The 22,534-nt window shown below is 29.8% G+C and overlaps 1 protein-coding gene across 1 annotated transcript in view; it reads left to right on the plus strand.

Moving 5' to 3' along the window:
* The window catches only part of LOC111625748 (protein split ends-like), a 98,561-nt gene that overhangs the window by 64,385 nt on the left and 11,642 nt on the right, over positions 1 to 22,534 (plus strand). Inside the window, exon 10 of the mRNA XM_023368969.1 lies at positions 9,114 to 19,224. Coding sequence (XP_023224737.1) covers positions 9,114 to 19,224 — 10,111 coding nt within the window. The remainder of the gene's footprint in view (positions 1 to 9,113; positions 19,225 to 22,534) is intronic.

A 22,534-nucleotide genomic window follows, 5' to 3' on the forward strand; every position in this document is an offset into this window, starting at 1 on the left:
ATTTTTCTGAGGTCTGTCTTATCAGGTAAATTACTGTACACAGTGTATTCATTAATTTTCATTTTCATGTAGTAAAGGCTCTATGCCTTCATAAAGGACGTACTTTTCCTTTGTTTAAGGGTATTTGGGCAGTTTATTCTCTGTTATATTCTCAAGTAAACAATACATACAAGTACAGTAACACTCGTACTTATTCTTTTTAACCCCGTTCCCGATAACCCGGCATTTTCACAAACTCGGCCACCCTTCGGTCCACATTAGGCCGAGTTTTCGAGGTTCTACTGTACTATTATTTCCCATCTATTTTCAATCTTTCTTTGGAACATAATTATTTCCTCTTAAAATATATAACTTTAAATTGTTTTGTTACAGATTACTCTAAGATTTACTTTCTTGATCATTTGAGAGAAATGTTTTAACCTTTGCAAATATTTCTGTAAAATACAATGAAATAAGTATACAAAGATACATAAAAAAAAACAAAAATGATTTAATTAAGAGAGGATTAGAAAAAAACCAATGACAAAATTCATTGACACTACAACAGGAGTAATTATTAAAAGCATATACTCATCAACTAACAAAACCATTTATAGTTTTCAAATTTGTGTGAGGTTGTTAAGATAACTCAAGCATTGTCAGGTACAGCAGATAGTGCATTCATGTTTAAATAATGCAGTTACTTTCCACATTGGTCATAAATTCATTGAACTTAGAGGTTGGTAAATCTCTGGCTGTACCAACTCATAAGTGTCCCTACAGATGTAGATACAGTGTTTAAAAGATCAAGGCCTTCTTTGTTAAATTGCACTCTATACTAGTATCAGTGAATGTTCTGTGAATGCTTGAAGAGAAATATAGAAAAATATTTTTGGAATATATGAGGGAAGATTGGAATTTTCAAACAAAAGCATCATCTTATTGCAGGCATCAGTGTCAAAATAAGATCCTATTGTAGCTGCTCACTCTTGCCAGAGTTCATAATGTGTGTCAAAGTCAAAGTAGTCCTGGTAGTTATTTTTTGTGATAACTTTCAGGCTCTTGTTGATGCAGCTTTTACTTTTCTTGATTATTAAAACCTTTCATTTTTCAATTTTTCTCATTCAGGAACAGATAAATATATGCAGGTTGAGAAAACATTAGCAATGGTACCTCAATCTGCCTTTTTGTTATGCCTTTCTTTATTAGTTATTCATTAACCATCAATGACCAGTGGAAGCTGTGAAATTATGAAAACCCTTAAAGACATTATATAAAAAATGGTTTCCAGAACTGCGTAGTAAAGTGGATAAATGTATGGATGTTGGAAGAAATATATAGTTGCAGAAAGCATTTACTTTGAAAGTAGTATTATGAAAGAGTGTGTGCATTCAAAAAAAAACCTGTGCCATTTTTGACTTTGCCTCTTATAATGAACTCATGAATGTATATTCATATATTGAATCATTTATATTTAAATTTGTCATAGTAAACTAATAAATCTAGCTTAAAAAGTTTTGTAGTGTTTGTATAAAATATTTTATTATTTATCTATTTTCTGTATTGTTTAATTTATCAAAATTGAAATTATAAATTGAACTTAATAAGTCAAAATTATAAATTATTTTTATTTTAAAATTTTATTATAATTTTATTATTTAATTTAATTTCTCTTTTTTTACACAAAAGAATTTTAAAAACTAATCTGGCATCCAGTGTAGTTATTTGTAAAGTTAAAAATTGATAAATTAGTATATACACATATCTATATATACAATAAATATATTTGTTTTTTTATTTTATTCTAGATATAATTCAAGGGATGATGATACTGAGGAAGGTCAAAGTCTTGACGGAAAAAATGAACGTACCAAATTTGGAGAAACAATTGATCGTCAGTTTCGGAAAAAGAGCAAACACAGAAGTAGCATTAGTGATCAAGATAGTCACCATAGTCAGTCACCACCACATTCCCGTCATCAAAGCCGAAGTACTAGTCCACCTGGTTCCAAAGAAAAGAANATTACTAAATTAATTAAATTATGTGAGCAGTGATTTCCAAACTTTTTGAGCCATTGCCTGTTGGTTCCATAAAGTTATACTTAATGCCTTCTAACCCATTTTCCCTTGTTGAGAAAGATTTGGAAATATTCTTAGAAAACTTTTCTGTGAAATTCACACTTTATGTCCTTATCATATATTGTTATCCACATTTGGAAACCATTAAATACAATATTTCTTCTTACTCATTTTAAAAGAGGAAAGAGAAAGGTTGTCAATGACTCCAACTTTTGCTTGTGTTCAGAACCCTTCCTCCAGCACCCCCTGTTGCCCACTTGCTTCTTTTTACCCCCTAGATTTACTCATCACCCAGAGGGGAGCAGTAGTGCTCACTTTGGGAATCACTGAATTAGAGCATACAAATAACCAGCAAAATTTCTAGCTTTTGATTGTATTATGATTTCAAATATCAAGTTTTTTATTTTATGAATTTTTTATAATAAATAATTAGTAATAAAAATCAATTATTGAAGTTATATTCTTAATGTTTAGTTTGATATATTACATATGTTTTTATTTAGTATTACTGTAACATCCAAATAATAAGAACTAAGTTGACTTTGTTAAATTTTAAATTATTTTGATGTAAGTTAATGTTTTATCATATTTAAGTTAATTTATTAGGAGAAATCAATAAAACATCAAATTTTTAAAACTTTGATTGAATTTTTAAAGCTTTTTTAAAAAAGTTATAAAATATTGTAAGATTAAATATGTATATTTATTTTATTTGTTTATAAATTTGGATAATATAATTTAGAAAAATGCAGTAATAAATTTCTTATAAAATAACTCTTTTAGCTATCCAGATTAATATAATTGATTTTTTAAAATTTATGCATGTTTTATGTTGCATTGGTAAAGATTAAGTATGTATTATTAATAAATAAGTTAAAAGATGCAATAAATTACATTTTTTAGCAGCCAAAATATAACTTGAGATAATCTGACATTTATACTTTGATTAGTAATATTGTTGGGCATGGTTATTTGTATATTTATAACACACAAAATTACGTTAACTTGAAGTTTATATTCAAAATAAATTACACTATTAAATTAACTTATTTTATTTTCTATGCTCTTTTCTAATATTAATTAATTTTTTTTATGATATGCAATTATTATATGTTAAATTAAAAATATCTTTGTTTTGAATTATATTTCTGAATTTAAATTATAAAATAAATTAATAAGAACTGAAATGATGATATTTTCATTTTAATTTTCTAATGCCAAAATTAATAAACAATTTTCAGGGAAGCACGAGTTGGATTTGACAGTAGAAATTATGCTAGATATGATAACCAGCAACGTGTAACGAGGGGAACATTTTCACGTGGAACTTTACGAGGGACTTACACTAAAGGAAAAAGTCAGGGATTTCCAGGAAGATTTGATCCTTATCATGAAGAATTTGGAGATAGATGGCATAGGTATATATATATATATTACTTTATTATAATTTTACATTTTAGTTTTTAAGTTAAAGTATTTAATGGTAATATAATTTTTTTACTTTGGAGTATTATATTATTTTAGGAAATAATTGTATATTATTATTATTACAGATGAACTAATATTCAATAAATTGATTTTTACGATACTATAGAATAGATTAAATATATATATAACTCTTATTAATAAGGACAGCTTTCTGAAAAGTTAATGAAAGATATAATTTTTTAAGGAAAAACTATGAGTCAATATTTAAAGATTACAGGGAAGATTAGTTACAAATAATAATAATTGAATAATGTCTATTGAAAAAAATTAAAAATATGTCAACATATGTTTATAATTTCTCTGATTTTAATTATTAATATTTCTCTACTTCCTTTATAATGATAAGCAATTTATTTAGTGTTGTAAGTTCTATTATCTTTCATTCATTACATTGATTAAAGTTTACTCTGTTTATTATACAAACTACCAGGTGAGCAAACAAAAAGTTTACTCATGAGAAATAAAGCAAAAAGTTCAGCGACACTGCAAGTCAGATTTGGCAGCTTACAAGCCAGTATCACTTGACTTGTCATGCATCACCTATTCCCAAATATACTTTTAAATTGTTATTATTATTTAAACTAAGTGTTGAAATAACTGAAAATGTCTTACACTACAGAACAGAGAATTTTTGTAGTAGAAAATTACTCAAAATAAAAATCCTTATCAAGCACTAAAGTGACTGTTTCTATGAGATACCTCAAATAATCTATGCCTACAAAGATTTATGTTTACAGATATTTTTAATGAGTAGCAGTTTATGAAGTCTCTATGTAACCAAACAAAGGTGCCTGAAACAAATGTTATGAGGAAAGACATTAAGACATTTGGACATGTTTAGAAGTTATTCCCATAAAATCTTTAAAATTTTTAGTTAAAGAAACTGAATTATTTTACAGTTTTGTTCATATAGCTATGGAAATAATCAAATTTCAGCCTTATAATGTAAGAGTTGTTCACAAGCTTCTTTACATGAACTTGAGGGATAACATTATATACTCCAAATAAGAGTTTTCGTTTTATCTCTTGAATTTATAGTAAATAAATGTTTGAGATTTAAGTGTGTCTTGCAATGTGTAACAGAGTAATAAGAAGTATATCCAGCTCATGGCATTGCTAAGATTGATTCACAATGTCACCAAATTTTTCATACTAATATTTGCAAGTAAAATTTTCATTTGCTCACCCAGTAAATCAAATTTTTGTATCACCTAAATAATTAAAATTTTTGAATGCGAAAATAATAATATGGATTGTTTAATAGGAATTTTGATGAAGAATATAGTCAGGGCAGTGGTGCTACATTTGAAGATTCATATGAACATGAATTAAGAGAATATGGATATAGCCAAAGAGAACGCAGGGAATATGCCAATGAAGACAGAAATACAAGAGGGAGGAGCTTCAGTCCAGTAAGAAGACGTGAAACTGATAGTATAAGCCCACCTTTAAAAGAAAGGCATAGAGATGAAGTTAGTAGTAGTCCACACTCAAGAATAGATAGGTCAACTGGAAGAGTAGAAAAACATGATGATCATCATCCTAGAGAGAGGTAGTTAGCATTGTATTTTATATTAAAATATGAATGAAGGGATACTAGTATAATCAATTTTAGTGTGATAAAAAAAATGAAAATCAAGTAATTACAAAAATAATTAATGAAACTTTCTGTTTTCATTCATCTATTTTCAGAATTACCTATTTGTAAATATAACATGAACCATCTTTATGAATTTCACTTTGAAATGAAATAAAATTTGATTAATGAACCAAGTACAGTACACTATTACTAATCCAGCCTCTCAATTAACCAGCATACCTCCTGACCTCCTGTGTGATCCCATATGCTTTCATTTTCACGAAAATATTAGTCATGTCATACATCCTGTTCTCCTGTTTACTTGGGTTTCATTTGTATATAATATTGCATGTTGGCACACTGTGTTTTTTGCTCACTTTCCTCCTAAAAGAATTGGTACTGAAGAGCAGCAGGCCATGTTGTTCATTGCTTTTAGGCCTATACACTCTCAGTAATTTAGCAATCTTGCACAGAAGATTACTGGCACTCCTCTGTGCAAGAATGGCCAAATCAGCAACAGTATAGTGTACTTTCATTAACTTTATTGCTTAATGAAAGTGCTTGGTTCATTAATCAAATTTTATTTTATTTCAAAAAGTAATACTTAAAGACAGTTATAACTTTTTGGCTCATATTTTTAGTACTCCTTTGTATATACACAAATCAAAAATTTCAAACCTCTCAGCAAACTGAACAAATATAATACAACATACAAAATCTTAAAAATTCCAGCAAATAACTTGTAGTGAACCAAAATACCAACAGTAAATAACCAAAAATTGTATCTCTAATGTTTGTAATACATCATGATTCTTTCAAACATTCCAATTTAGAACATTGGACAGTCCTGATGCAGATATATAAAAAGATAATTCTGAAAATAGATAAAGTTTTATAAAGATTATATATATGTGGGTTATTCAGTGTAATTATATAAAAAGAACAACCTGTATGGTTATATCTTCTAAATTAATTAGTCTGAAAACATAGATTAAACTGAAGTCTGGGTAATATAATTGGAATGCACCTGCTCAGTAAGCAGAAGTTATGAATTTGAGTTTCACTTTGGATCAATCTTTTCTTTTAGAATATTCTAAATTAATTGATTTAATTCTAAGTATTAAATTTAACACAGGAATGGTGACTTAAATGCCCACTTTTAGTCCAAATTATGTAATATCTGCATATTTAATTAGCCAATTTATAGCTTGATAATGAATCTGGCCTTAGCATTTGATTGTCCAGTAAGTAAATACATGGACTGATTTTATTTCAAGTAAAGACAGCAATATGGCTCACTTGAACTGCATGTCCAATATAGCTCATATGACTGCCTACTACTATACAAAATATGAATGTTTTGGCTTAATTTCAATGAAATTATTAAAGATGACATAAGAGCCATTGAGATATGCTCAAAACAGTAAATTGTGATGTGTTTTCTCATAAATAAAGGTGCCTGTAGTACAGAAACTTACTGCAGATTTTTAGCAGTGTTCAAAGATAACACTGTAAACAATCTTATAAATAAAGGGAAAATTCTATTTATTTGTGAGATTGTTGTATCTGTATGAAGTATGTGTAGACATGTTTGTGTTTGGATTTGCAGTGTCGTTGAATTTTGTCATGCTTTCTCTTGGAAATTTATCTTTTTATTTATACAGTGATATACATTCCTATAAACTCATTGCATTGTATTTCATGGAAAAATTCATGAAAGTCCACAAATACCTTTCAAATGACCATGAATGTTTAATTTAGCAAATCAATATATGACATCTGCCTACAGACTAATCTGCACCAAAACACTACAACACACAACTTCTCATTTAGTTATATTTATTTTAGAAATAGCAAGTTAATAAAACAATTTAATTATTAAGAATACATGATCTAATTATTAATGATGTGCAACTAGCTAAAACTTGTTACCATTTAATCAGTTATTGTGCCTTCACCAGAATATCATTAATTTACTATACCACTTTTGATATACAATTTAATGATATGTAAATATTTTGAAAGTATTCAAAAAATCTTATTACAGTAGAACCTCGAAAACTCGGCTCTCGATAACCCGGCACTCCGGATAACTCGGCCACACCCTGGCAGGGCAAAAAAATCCCCAGTTAATTAATTTTCATTATAGACAGCTTTATAAAAGTATAAAAGCTCTCATAAAGTATTTTTCTGAGGTCTGTCTTATCAGGTAAATTACTGTACACAGTGTATTCATTAATTTTCATTTTCATGTAGTAAAGGCTCTATGCCTTCATAAAGGACGTACTTTTCCTTTGTTTAAGGGTATTTGGGCAGTTTATTCTCTGTTATATTCTCAAGTAAACAATACATACAAGTACAGTACAGTATTTTCTGAGGAAACACTCGTACTTATTCTTTTTAACCCCGTTCCCGATAACCCGGCATTTTCACAAACTCGGCCACCCTTCGGTCCACATTAGGCCGAGTTTTCGAGGTTCTACTGTACTATTATTTCCCATCTATTTTCAATCTTTCTTTGGAACATAATTATTTCCTCTTAAAATATATAACTTTAAATTGTTTTGTTACAGATTACTCTAAGATTTACTTTCTTGATCATTTGAGAGAAATGTTTTAACCTTTGCAAATATTTCTGTAAAATACAATGAAATAAGTATACAAAGATACATAAAAAAAAACAAAAATGATTTAATTAAGAGAGGATTAGAAAAAAACCAATGACAAAATTCATTGACACTACAACAGGAGTAATTATTAAAAGCATATACTCATCAACTAACAAAACCATTTATAGTTTTCAAATTTGTGTGAGGTTGTTAAGATAACTCAAGCATTGTCAGGTACAGCAGATAGTGCATTCATGTTTAAATAATGCAGTTACTTTCCACATTGGTCATAAATTCATTGAACTTAGAGGTTGGTAAATCTCTGGCTGTACCAACTCATAAGTGTCCCTACAGATGTAGATACAGTGTTTAAAAGATCAAGGCCTTCTTTGTTAAATTGCACTCTATACTAGTATCAGTGAAAGTTCTGTGAATGCTTGAAGAGAAATATAGAAAAATATTTTTGGAATATATGAGGGAAGATTGGAATTTTCAAACAAAAGCATCATCTTATTGCAGGCATCAGTGTCAAAATAAGATCCTATTGTAGCTGCTCACTCTTGCCAGAGTTCATAATGTGTGTCAAAGTCAAAGTAGTCCTGGTAGTTATTTTTTGTGATAACTTTCAGGCTCTTGTTGATGCAGCTTTTACTTTTCTTGATTATTAAAACCTTTCATTTTTCAATTTTTCTCATTCAGGAACAGATAAATATATGCAGGTTGAGAAAACATTAGCAATGGTACCTCAATCTGCCTTTTTGTTATGCCTTTCTTTATTAGTTATTCATTAACCATCAATGACCAGTGGAAGCTGTGAAATTATGAAAACCCTTAAAGACATTATATAAAAAATGGTTTCCAGAACTGCGTAGTAAAGTGGATAAATGTATGGATGTTGGAAGAAATATATAGTTGCAGAAAGCATTTACTTTGAAAGTAGTATTATGAAAGAGTGTGTGCATTCAAAAAAAAACCTGTGCCATTTTTGACTTTGCCTCTTATAATGAACTCATGAATGTATATTCATATATTGAATCATTTATATTTAAATTTGTCATAGTAAACTAATAAATCTAGCTTAAAAAGTTTTGTAGTGTTTGTATAAAATATTTTATTATTTATCTATTTTCTGTATTGTTTAATTTATCAAAATTGAAATTATAAATTGAACTTAATAAGTCAAAATTATAAATTATTTTTATTTTAAAATTTTATTATAATTTTATTATTTAATTTAATTTCTCTTTTTTTACACAAAAGAATTTTAAAAACTAATCTGGCATCCAGTGTAGTTATTTGTAAAGTTAAAAATTGATAAATTAGTATATACACATATCTATATATACAATAAATATATTTGTTTTTTTATTTTATTCTAGATATAATTCAAGGGATGATGATACTGAGGAAGGTCAAAGTCTTGACGGAAAAAATGAACGTACCAAATTTGGAGAAACAATTGATCGTCAGTTTCGGAAAAAGAGCAAACACAGAAGTAGCATTAGTGATCAAGATAGTCACCATAGTCAGTCACCACCACATTCCCGTCATCAAAGCCGAAGTACTAGTCCACCTGGTTCCAAAGAAAAGAAACTTCAAAAAGAACGTGAAAGAGTTCATCATAGAACAAAAAGTCCTAGTAGTCATAATTCTTCACGAATGAGCAGTCCAACAAAAGATATTACTCAGAATGAATCAATAGATGATAAAGACATTTGCAGTGATCAGCGGGATCTTACAAAACATAAAATGACTGATAAAACTGAGAGAGAATTTGTTTCTCTTAATGTACCAATATTTTGTTCTAAACAAGATGATAGTGTTTTATCAAATGATTTGAAATTACAAATTAAGCCAGATACTGAATCATCAAAGAAGAAAATTCATTTGGAAAATGAATCACTAGATCATCTTCTCTCAGGTTCAGAAGCAGCTGGCCGTATTGAACGAAAAAAGAGACTTTTGTGTGTTTTGAATCGAGATTCTAATTTTATGGGAAATCACATTAAAGATACCTTAGATCCATCACAATTGAAGATTCGTAATGCATTGAGTGCAAAAGTCACAAAATCTGATAGTGGAATGGAAAGTATAACAGAAGGAAATAATAATGAAGAATGTAAGAGTGATGCAGAAAGTGGAGAATTACTGGATGAAGTATATCCAATAAAGAGTAATACAACTGACTGTACTAATAGTGAATTAAAATATTTGAAAAAGAAACAAGTTCATTTGCTTCATTTACTAGAGCAACTTGGTGAAGGTATTAGTTCAAGTGATACAGAGTGCTCTACTGATAGTGAAAAACCCTCAGACAAAAAGAAAAAACTATCGGATTTAAATCTGTGCACTTCTAGAGAACAAATTAAAAGTTCTAATAAGCAAGATATGTGTTTAATTAATGATAATGTGAATACTAAAGAACCTTTGGTTATAACATCCAAACAGAAAGATGGTCTCAAACATGAAAATAGTGATTCTTTGTTAAGAACAATTGATCCTGTCATATTGAAAAAATACTTAGATCCAAGAAAATCTGTAGAGCATCAAGATCTAGTGAAAACAAGACGCTACTCAACAGAAAAAGACATTTTATGTCATTCAGATTCAAATCAGTTAGATATTCATGCTGATCAAGACATTCAACCATTGGTTAGTTTATCAGATACAACTTGGAAAAAGCAGACGTTTCCAACAGTATGTGTAACAACTATTGAGGAAAATGAAAATGATACCAGAATTGATACTGCACTTATTTCACATCAAACAAAAATCAAAAATGATGATGATGTAGTAGTGACTGAAATTACATTATGTAATGATAGTTGTGGAAATACAAAAACAAACAGAATTCAAACATCAAATTTAGATACAAGACTGAGCGGAACTATTCAGCGATCTCTATCTGAATCAGTTTGTTCAAATCATGAATTGAGGAGAGAAAGAGAGATTAGCCCTCTCTCTTTACCATTACCAAAGTTTGCAGCATCTCTACGTTCTCCTAAGATGTCTCCAAATCCATTATCTTCTCCTAAAAGTAGTGCTGTGAGTCCTAGAGCTGGTCATTCACCTAATATTGTTTTACCTGGAAAAAGTAATTTCATACATGAAATTTGCAAAGCTGATAAAACAAATACCAAAGATAACCAAGAAGAAAAATTAGTTGCTACTGCAACTGCATCATCATTAACATCACAAACAACTGAAACCAAAACATTAACAGATTCTGTTTGTAATCCTAATACCATTCATTCATCTCAAGTATTTTTAAAACCACCAGAAACAGAAATTTCTTCAGATTCAGAATATTCTCCAATTTCATCACCAAACCGTCCATCTATTGAAGAAAGAATACGAGCTCTAGATGAAAAATTCAATGCTTGGTCAGGCTCCTCAAGAACTTTTAGTACATTATCTGGTGATACATCACCTACAGTAACAACTGTGACAGTATTTTCATCGTCATCATCATCAACAACAACAACAACAACAACAACTTCAACAACAACAAATACTTTTGATTATCATAAATATAATATTAAGAAAAAACCTCGCTTTAATTTTCTTTCACCTGAATTTCGCACAGAACCATCTGAAATAGTAAAGTCTCTGCTAGCAAAATCAACAATTTTTGATCAAGATTCAAAGCGATTAGAACGAATAAATGAAAAATATGAACCAAAAGAAGTAAAACTAGATTTTTCACCTAAAACAAAACCATTAATACGTACTAAAGCGGCAGCAAAAGATTTCTCAAGTCCTATTCAGTCTTTGACCAACACTATGTCTTCACTAACATCTACATGTAATATAAAATATCCCCAATTTACTCAGTCATCTATCAGTCATTCTAATGTTTCACCAGTTTTAGTTTCATATACAAGTAATTCTACAATGACAAATGTTTCATTATCTACTCAATGTACCATTCCTTTTGTTTCAACAACTGTTAGTGCTCCAATTACAACTAAAGTAACAGAAGAATTGACAGTTTCTCAACCTAAATTACCAATAAATCACGTTCCTTCATTAAGTAAATTATTAGAAACTATTAAACCACAATCAGTGTGGAAGGAAATTAGTAATATTTCAAATAACAACCAATCAAAAACTATGATATCTTCTTTACCTACTAATATTTTTAATTTGTATAATACAACAATAAAGAAGGAATTAATACCTGTTACAAAAGACAATATTTACATTCCTCTTGTAAAAAAAGAAACAAAAGAAGATAAAAGTATTTTAAGGAAAGATATTCCAATCATTTCAAATTCAAAAGTTGCAGAAACAAGGCGAGATGGAATATCAACAATAACAAAAGAGACAACCATTAAAAAAGAAACAAATAATAAAGAAATTTGTAACCGAAAAGAAAATATATTTTTGAAAGAATCCAACATCAAACAAGAACTTTTATCCTCAGTCATGCAAGATTTTCAGTCAAGTAATAAGAACAGTTCTGTTCCTAACATTTCAAAAGAAACAATACCTGCACAGAATAGTACAACAGATAACTTAATCACAACTCAACAAGCTGGAGTTACAAAAAGAAGAGTTTCTTCTATAGATAGTAATGAATCTGATTCAGGTAAATCTGGAAGATCTACAGAGATGACAAAAGAATCCCAAGATATTGGATGGCAGAAGGATGAAATAAAATCAGAAAATGTAACAGCAGAACCAGAGCATAAAAAACCAAAGTTAACTCATGCAAGAAATTCAGAAAAAGAAAAACAGAGAGAAAAATCAACATCTCCAGTTCCTTCAAAAAAATCAGAAAAATTATCTATGAAAATGGAGAGATCTAAAAGTTTAACATCCAGGCATTCTATTTCTTCGAGTATAGAAAGAGATGATTCAGAATCAAAATCTCTTGATATTAAATATAGTGAAAATATAAAGGATAAAATTAAATCTGAATCAAAACATAAAGAAGAAAGAAAAAATAAATGCAAAGAAAATAAATCTAACAGGCATGAGCATAGGACAAAATCAAAATGGCCAGAATCATCTAAATCTTCTGAGAAAACTGATAAATCTGTAAATGTTCTAAAATCAAAGAAAGATCATGAAAAGTATGATAAAGATAAAGGCAAATTAGAAAGGAAACTATCAGGAAATGATAAAGGAAAGTCAGAGTCTTCAAAAAACAATAAAAAATCGGATGCAAAACACAATATGATTGAAGAAGAACCCGTATACTTTTCTATGTATGATAAAGTCAAAGCACGTTCAAGTCAGAATCAGAGTTTGAAAGATCAAGCCAAAGATCTTGAAACAGTTAGACAAAAATTTAATCTACTGAAACAAAGTCGTGCCAAACGTGAAGAGAAAGCAAAATCAGTAGAATTAGATAGTGATAAAGATTCTGATATTAGTCATCATTCAAATGAATCAGAATCACAGGGATCTCACTTTCAAAAAGCATCCAGTTCAAAAAGCAGACAGCCAAGGAAAAGAAAATTAGTTATAGAGAGTTCTTCAGATGATGATATTCAGTCTCAGAACATCAGAACTGAAGGTTCAAGACAAGACTCCAAAGATACAAGTAATGAATTTACTTCAGATTTAGAAACAGACTATAAAGAATTAACATCTATGAAAAAGTTTAATATAGCTCATCATTCTAAACGTAAAGGCAAGAGAACAGGAATATCAGATAGTGGAAGTTCTGGATCTGAAGAAAAAAATACAAATAAGTCATTAACAGTAAACAAAAAGAAAACAAAATTGAGGCATTCTGTAGAAAAAATGCCAAAACGACACACTCACAAATCAGATTATGACAGTTCTGATGGGGAAATAATTTCAAAATCACAAAATAAAGAGAAAGAACACAAAAGGAAAAAAACTAAAAAGGAAAAAGTGTTTGAACTTATAAAATCTGATTCAGATGTCTCTGAAAGTGAAGTTCCTAGAAAACTGAAAGAAGAAGAAAAACTTTTAAAAGGAAAAAATTTAAAAGAATTTGAAGACGAGTCTTCATCAATTGCGGATGATAACGTTTCACGGAATGAAAACAAAGATTTGCCTACTATTCAAAATGAAAAAAATAAGCATGAATCTAAGCCAACTGAAATTATTGATAAAGAACAAAGACACAAATCAACATCTAAGAAAAAGAAAAAGTCTAAAAAGTCATCAAAAAGCAAAGAGAAAAAGACATCTGAGAAGTCAGCTGAGATTTCATCTGAAAAATCTTCCTATCAAAGAACTGAAAATTCAGAAGAAAGTAATAAAATCCAAGAAAAGATAGAAACAAAAGATGTATCTCTTATTTTACCAACACCAGAACCAAGAGAAAATCCCATATCACCTCCTTGTTTGCAGAGTGAAATTTTATCAGATAATGATTTTAAATCAGATTTTTCAGATTTTGATTTTGATAATCAGAAATCGCGAAACAGATTAAATTCTGACTTATGGAAGCATATAGAAACAAAAACGGATTCTGATACCGACATTTGTTTAGGAAATTTAATTTCTTCTTCCAAATGTGTCACAGAAAATTTCTCTTCTAAAGATCAATTTGATATTCCTCAGTCTACAACAGATTCTAGTTTGCCATCCTATACAGATAAAGTAGGAGAATGTGAATCTAGTGAAAAATCTATCATTCCTCAGACAGATTATAATAATCAACTTAATGACAACTCTGACATTCCTTTTAATTCTCTACCAAAAGAATCAAAAGATAATTCAGTTAAAAAAGAAGAATTAGAAAAGCGAGAAAGTGATATGGAACCATCAAAAAAGAAAGAGAAAAGTTTTAATGAAGTTGATAAAAATAAAGAAGAAAGAAAAAAGAAGAAAAGAAAGAAGACATTGAAAGAAAAATCTAGAAAATCAAAAACTGATTATGTAGAAACAGTTGAAGTTATGACATTTCAACAAAAAATTAAACCTCCAACACCAGTATTTGAAAAAATTATTGATGAAGATAGCAGATTATCAAATGAAAGATTAGATGAAGAAATAGCAGAAGAAGCTCGACGTTTAGAAGAAGAATTACTAGCTCAATCAGAAGAAACAAGTACTTTTGGAGAAAGTGAAGATCCCTGCAAAAAAGAAGAAAAGCTTCAAGAAAGAAGGTTTGAAAATACCTGTAAAAAGGAAGAGAAACAAGAAAGACGATTTGATGAAGAAGCAGTGAAAGAAACTAGAAGATTAGAAGAGGAATTGCAAACAGCTAGAGACCCTTGGAATTTAAAAGATCCAAAACCTTATGATGATGATACCAGTCATGAGTTACAGATTATGACTGATAACATAAACAAAGAAAATGAAGTTGAAGTCAATACCCTTAATGGAAAAGATGATATTTTTGTTGGTATTGAACTTGGGTCAAATTCAGAAATAGGGACAACACATTCAGCTACTCAGGAGTTCTTGTTATCACCAAATGATACTGATCAATATAAATTAGAGGATAAAGAAGGAGTTTATGACATGGATAATCAGAGAAAATTAGAAGATGATCTGGCAGTATCGGCATTGCTTCAAGAAATGAATAATGAAGAAGTTTCAGCTCCAGAATTATCTAAAGAAACTGAATATCTAGAACCACTTTTAGAATCACAGGAAAATTCTCTGAATTATATGATACCTGATGAAAATACTGGATCTTTACAAATAACAGAATCATGTCCAGAAATGCACATTGAAGATAATATGACACAACAAAAATGTGAAACTGAATCAGAATTTATTTCTCAAGGAACAGAAGCATCAGAACTCATTACTGTAACTGAGGAAATGCAAAGTAAAGAAATATCAATTAAGGAAGAAGAAGTTTTAGTTGAATGTAAACTTCCTGAAAGTAATGAGGATTCAATATCTATTTCTAATTCTGAAGAAATTTCAAAACAACAGGATCTAATAACAGAAATAAAACTGGCCGAAACAGAATCAGAACAAATTGAAATTACACAAAATGATTTTGAATTATTAGAAGCACCCAATTCATCAATAAAATTTGAAACTGATAAAAATAAAAATGTACAAGAAGAAAAGAAGGAGGTGCTTCATCAAAACAATAATGAAGAAAAAATCTGTGAAGTTAATAATGAAAAAATTACTTTTGATGGAACAGCAGTCAATTCTACTATTGATGATAATCATGAGAAAGAAGAACCACCTCCAACATTGGAAAGAGTTGATAATGTTGAAGATAAAACACATCTTCCCGATCTTGCCATAACCATCTCAAAGTGTGATAGTGATAAAGATCCATCACTAGAAGACTATATCAATGAAAATACTAATCTGCATGAGAATGAAGAACAGAATACTTTTATGACAGATATGGTAACTGATTTAGAAGACACTAGGACAGCATCTCCACCTTCATATCCTCCTTTAGAAGATGAAATAAATTCTGTAAAGGAAGAAGTTGAGAAAATGAAGAACATATTTAATGAAGAATTGGTTCAAACAACAGATATTGAAGATTCATTTGTCAGTATTGAGAAAGATACAAATACAAACATTACTATTATTGAAAATAAGAAAGAAGAAAAAGATTTAAATGAGACTGTCAATGAAAAATTAACATTACCAAGTGAACCAACTTTAGATACAGAAGAAGAATCCATTGAGTTAAAGAAGGACAACAAAATATGTTTGGATGAACAAATCAAAGTAGAATTGACTGATATTAATACTGACAGAGATGTTGTTAATCTGTTTGAAGAACAACCATTAACAATAGTTACTGAAAATGAAGAAAAAAAATTATTGGAGAAACCAAAACGAGGACGAAGACCAAAAACAAGAAAGTTTTCTGAATCGTCATTGTCACTACCTAGATATGAAATGTCAGCAGTAGATATTTCTACATCATCAAAGAGTAGTGGGAAACGAGGTCGACCACCTTCAGCAGAAAGATCCAGAAGATGCTTACGATCTGAAGGCTGTGAAAATTTAACTGCAGATCCACTTCCTTTATCCCAGCCTCCTCCTACCATACCATCACTCCCACCTCCACCACCATTACCACCACCTCCACCACTTCCTCCTCCATCACCATTAGCAACTGTACAAATGGATGATGTTTCAGTTAAAGAAGAAAACTTTGTTACACCTATAATACATGAAAATACCAACCTGAATTCAAATAATGAAAATATGTCAAGTGTTTGTACAGATGAAGTAACAGAATCTTCAGAAATGTCCATTCTAAGTACAAATAATTTAGAATTGAAGGAAATGATGCAATCATCTAATGAAAATGTATCTTGCATCAAAAACAATGAACAAATTACTGAACAGATTAAAGGAGAACAAAGGAAGAGAGGAAGGAGAAAAAAGAAAACATTAGACCATCATTCAAGTTATTTTTCTCTCTCAAATGAAAAAATTGATCCCAAACATGATGAGAATGATCAGAAGGATCATCATAAGCCTAAAGAATCAAGATTGTGGCTCTCTATTTCTTCTGATAAAACTGTTTCCACTGAACATAAGTTAAATTCAAAAGAATCATCTAGTGCTTATGATGTATTTGAATTTAGAGATTCAGAAGATGAAGAAATTACATTTGAAAGAGATCTTCAATGTAGCATAAAAGAAAGATTAGATTTAACCAGAACATCATATGGGCATGATCATAGACATGGTCATATAGAAACAAAAATTCCTGAAATAACTCATGAAAGGGAAAAGAAACATGATGAATCACGACATAAATCTCATCATCATGATGAAAGAGACACCACTGGAAAAGAATATGTAACAGAACTTAGTCAGCATGGGAAAATATCTATCACAATTCGCTTGCATCAGAAAGAAGGTCATGATGGTAGTTCAACTGGTACTGCAGAAGTTGTCAAAACATCAGAAGCTGTCTGTGGAGAAGATCATAAAAGTGATATAATGCGTTCTGACAAAAATAATAACAAAGAAACAATAGGTGCCGAAACTCGTTCTGCAACACAAGGTAGGCTAACAAGAAAATCTACCAGACTTCAATGTCAAAATGCTCGAACAACTGTTGATGAAGTAATTGAAGATGTAGTAAAGGGTCATTTTAGATCTCCCACTCAAAGTGATATGCCTGTTAGAGTGACTAGAAGAACTAGAATAAGCAGACGCAGTGAAGACAATACAAATCAATCAATGGATGATATAACTGCCAATGATAGTTTGGCATCTGAGAAAGCAAAGAACGAACCTGTTTTTGTTATCTTAGATAATGCAGTCAAAGAATATTCTACTGAAGTTAAAAAGTGCCTAATTACACCACAAGAAATTATTTCAAATAAATCTACTTTAACTGCAGAAAATGAGTCAAGTAAATCTGAAACTAAAGTCTCATTGAGATCCTATAGAATTACTAGATCATCAACTAGAATGGAAGCAAATAAAGATAACATATCTCCTAAAAATTCTTCAGATAATACAAGAGAGACTAATACTACTGACTTACATATTGATTTGTCACAAAAGAATGATATTCATCTTTCAGAATCAAAAGAATCCTCTAATAATAATATATTTCAAACAAAAGATACAGTTGGAAATGAAGGATTTTCAGCTAGGACACCATTACCTGTCTTGAAAGTAGAATTACCAAAAGTAACCACTGCATTAACTTCAATTGAAATGAAAACAGGTGAAAATGAAGATAGTGATTCCAGAGCAAGTCCTACAGTATTGATTGATCCAGTGACAGGATATCTAACACCTGTAAATAAAATTATTGATTCTATGGAAGGAAGTGAGGGACATTCATATTTGAAATCTTCCAGAACATCACATTTAGAAAAATTACCAGCCAGTACTGTTATCACAAGCAAAGGAGATCTTCCTTCTATTAATTCTTCAGAAAACAGTGCAATAAGCCATAATTCCAGTTTATTAAGTTTGCCAACTCAAACTCCAATTAAAAAATCTTCACCTGAAGTTACTAGTCATTCTCAGATGCCAAATTCAAGCATTGGACCAGTTTCTCTATCTACACCAGCATTGTGTAGTTCAAGCACAGGACAAATAACTTCCACCATACACCATATCTCAGACACAAAATCTACAGCATCTGTATCAGAGGAAAAAGCATCACCAGTTTCAATGGAGGAAAAGTTTGAAAAACCAATTACAGTTTTAAGTACACCTATTGTTCATGCAACTTTGAGTGTTACAACTAATACAGAGAGCAAACCTTCTGATTCAATTCCTTTGTTAAATGGAAAGCAGTTGCCACCTGTTGGACAACCCCAAGTGTCAGTTTCACAGGTTCCTGGTTGGCCAGTGACTACTATTGGAGGCTCATCATATATAACGTACGGTTCAGTTCCTGCGCAACCAATAACCACAAGTCAAACTACAAAAAATCCAAGAAGCAGTGGATATTCACAATCATCTTCAAAAACACTTGTTTCATTGACTTCTACATCATCAACTGAAACAAGCATTGCCAAAGTTGTCACTCCATTAAAAATTTCAACATCTAGCATAACAGGAAGCATTCCAACTGAAGCAAAAACTGAAGTAAGTTTGAAAAAATATCAATTTATGTATAGTGAAAAATATAGAATAAATATTCGTTCTCATATAATTTCATTTTAAATAATTTTATGTGATTTATGATTTATTCTTCATCCTGTTTTGTACATACATTCCATATTCTTATGGAATGTGTGTGTAAAAATGATTGAAGAATATTTCTTACCATGATTCTATTCATTTTTCATATCTATTCTTTTATTAGTCATTAAATTTATTTTTGAAAATTGATGAAAAGCTTATCTGTATGTTTGAATATTTAAACTACTATTTACAGTATATCAGAGCTGATAGCATACCACAATATTTTACTTGCAGTAACCTATATATAGCTGTTACAGTCAGACATTTTGGATTTGCTGGTTAAAAAGACTGTGCTAATGAAACATGATTTTAAATGCTTAAGATTTATTATGCTAATTAATTTAAATAAAAATTTCACTTACTTTAAATGTAAAACACACACAATAGTATTTAAATGTATTTCATAACAGTCTTTAGGTCTTAAACATGATAATCCTGAAAATGGTCTCTATTTTGTTTTATTTATCTACATACTTCAAGTGTAGAGCATATGTTAGTTACCCTTTACTCAGCACAATAAGTCTATGGGGATTCTAGCAACATCATAAATTGCTGCTAAAGTTATTATATCATGTATAATAATGTCTTTTAAGATCATCAGTCCTTATATTTTTGATAATGGGAATTCTCTCACAGCAGAGCATTCTATCTGAATGATTGAGAATGATCTGAATGATCATGACACCTGAAATCAAACCAGATACTTTGTTTCAGCAGAATAGAGTGATCAGTCATATAGCAAAGCAATCAATGAATGTAGTCAAACATTTTTTCCAAATCATATCATCTCCAGTTATTGAGATATTTAATGGCCCACAAGATCACCCAATCTGAGGACTTGACCTGTTCGGATATCATAACATATAATATCCAAATAGTCAGTCTGGTGGACTGCACCCAAATCCCAATGCATATCTGACAGAAAAATTAGTAATAAAATGTTTCTGAAACAGTAACCATCTTAGTTTTCATATGATTAATTCCAAACAGCAATTGCACAATTAGTGAATAAAGCTATGTTATTATTGAAAAGAAAAGAAAACTGCATTAAGAAAAGATTTTGAAATACTTTCTCATATTAAATACTGCAGTTTCTCAATTAAACCTCATTTAAATCTTTTCTTAATATAGTGAAAGCTTTTCAATAATAACATAGCTTTATTTGAATTTTATTTGAAGACCTGGGAATTTTTTGAGGTCATAATTTATTACTTTTCAACAGGAGATGAGTAGGTAAAAATTAAAGTACCTTAATTATTCATATATTTTCCAAACTATCAAAACCATTTTTTGACTGAATTTATGAATTAAATCTACAACATTTAATCCGATTCAACATCATCTAATTTGGTTTTATGTTGTTATTTATGTTTGCTCTGATGTCATTGTAGGAATTAAGATTTTGAATACCATCTTCTGGTTCAAATCTTTAGGAAAGAGCTGATGAGTTTGAACCAGATGTTTCCTAATTACCCTTCAGTTGATATGCTCTCAACTTATAAACTCAATTGTGCAACTTTCCCATGCTTAATATTTGGCAATATTTATTATTTTATTTCAAAAATTGTTTCCTTGAACCTTGGAAAACAATGTGCTGTCCAACTCTATACAATCTGAAGAGGTAGAATTTTAGTTAAACTTCTTACCTGTCATTTTAAACTACATTACTCTAAACAGTGCAGTTCTTTAACATGTTTTCTATGCTTTTCAACCTAGATTTATTTGAGACTGGAGTTTAATTGAGGAAATACAGTATACACTATGCCAAACTAACCAGAACCTTGGCTTTGACTATGCTGTAGTTTTTCATGCACCATTTTCTGTTCAGATCACATTACTTAGTTTACTTAGAAAATTTATTAATAATGTTTTATCATTAATAATTATGAAAATATTCAGTAGATTGTAGGAAATTTATATTACTTTGCTTTTAATTAAATCATTACAAAAATTAAATTATCATGACAATTAAGTATAATTTTGTATTTCTAATGACTTTACTTTGTAAGTTGATTAGCCTGAGTTGAACTCTGAAAATCATAGGTGTAGATACTAAACCTTTTTTGAATGTAGATAGTTTGGACAGATAAGGCTTGCCTAACTAAAGATAGAATGTGATTACCGTAATACATTTTCTACTTACTACATAGCTCTTTCTCTGTCCATGTTTTGTCCCAGTATATGAGTTTAAGGTGATTATCATTAAGGATGATGTCAAATCTTATTAATTAATGATAATCAATAATGCATGTTGTTCTTTTTAATTATTAGCTTATCTTTTCATAAATTCAAACTATTTCTCTTTCATAAGAATTGTACTATTCTCACCTTTTATCTTAAAACAATAAACTCAATGCAACATTAAATCTGTTTTACTCATAATCTCTCTACACTTTATGAATTTCTTCCCTTAAAGTTGATAAAAGTTATCAACTTTAAGGAAATGTCTTTTATCAACTAAGAAAGAAAAAAATGCTGTAGCCTACATTACCACAAATCACTTCAGATAAAAGAACAGAATGACAATAGATTGAGAGTAACATGATCAAACAAATCCAATCAATGTTAGATATTGGGTCTTCTTCAACCACCATAAGCAAAATCCCAAAACTAGCTATACAAAATGTGAAATGACAAATTTATGGTATGCATTGGACATTGGCTTCTCTGTTTAGCTAGCATTGAAGTGCCCAGCCAAGTCAGAAATATGCAATTTTAGGGCTTATTCTTAGGTGTTATACACAGGGTGAATCAGAAGAGAGGAAAATCAGTTGGGAGACAATAGTATGAATCATTGTAAATGAAAAATTTTATATGAACATGGTTATTATTGTTAACATTAGCCAAGAGTTGACAAAGGTACGGTTTTCTTCTTCATCTTACCTATTGTTCCTCTTTCCTTGAGTTTATAAATGTTACCTACAAACAGGAGAGGAAATGCCTCTTGGCAGCCCTATGTTAAGGCTGCTATATGAGATGGTGTTAAGACTTTGGAGAATACAATATTTCTGGTATACAAGGAACAGATAGGCTATATGTTAGGTATTTGGATTACATACCAATACTTTGTATGAGAAAATATGATATTATTCTCAGTAGTTTTGGAGATACAGTTGTTTGAAAGTTGCTCACATACATCTAATAATAATGATTGGTACAGGTGTTATATTCACAACAAATGCTCAAAAATTAAATTGTGCACTTCAGTACA

This window comes from Centruroides sculpturatus, unplaced genomic scaffold (genome assembly GCF_000671375.1).
Source record: "Centruroides sculpturatus isolate CEXI.00-Female unplaced genomic scaffold, Cexi_2.0 scaffold459, whole genome shotgun sequence".
NCBI lineage: Eukaryota > Metazoa > Arthropoda > Arachnida > Scorpiones > Buthidae > Centruroides > Centruroides sculpturatus.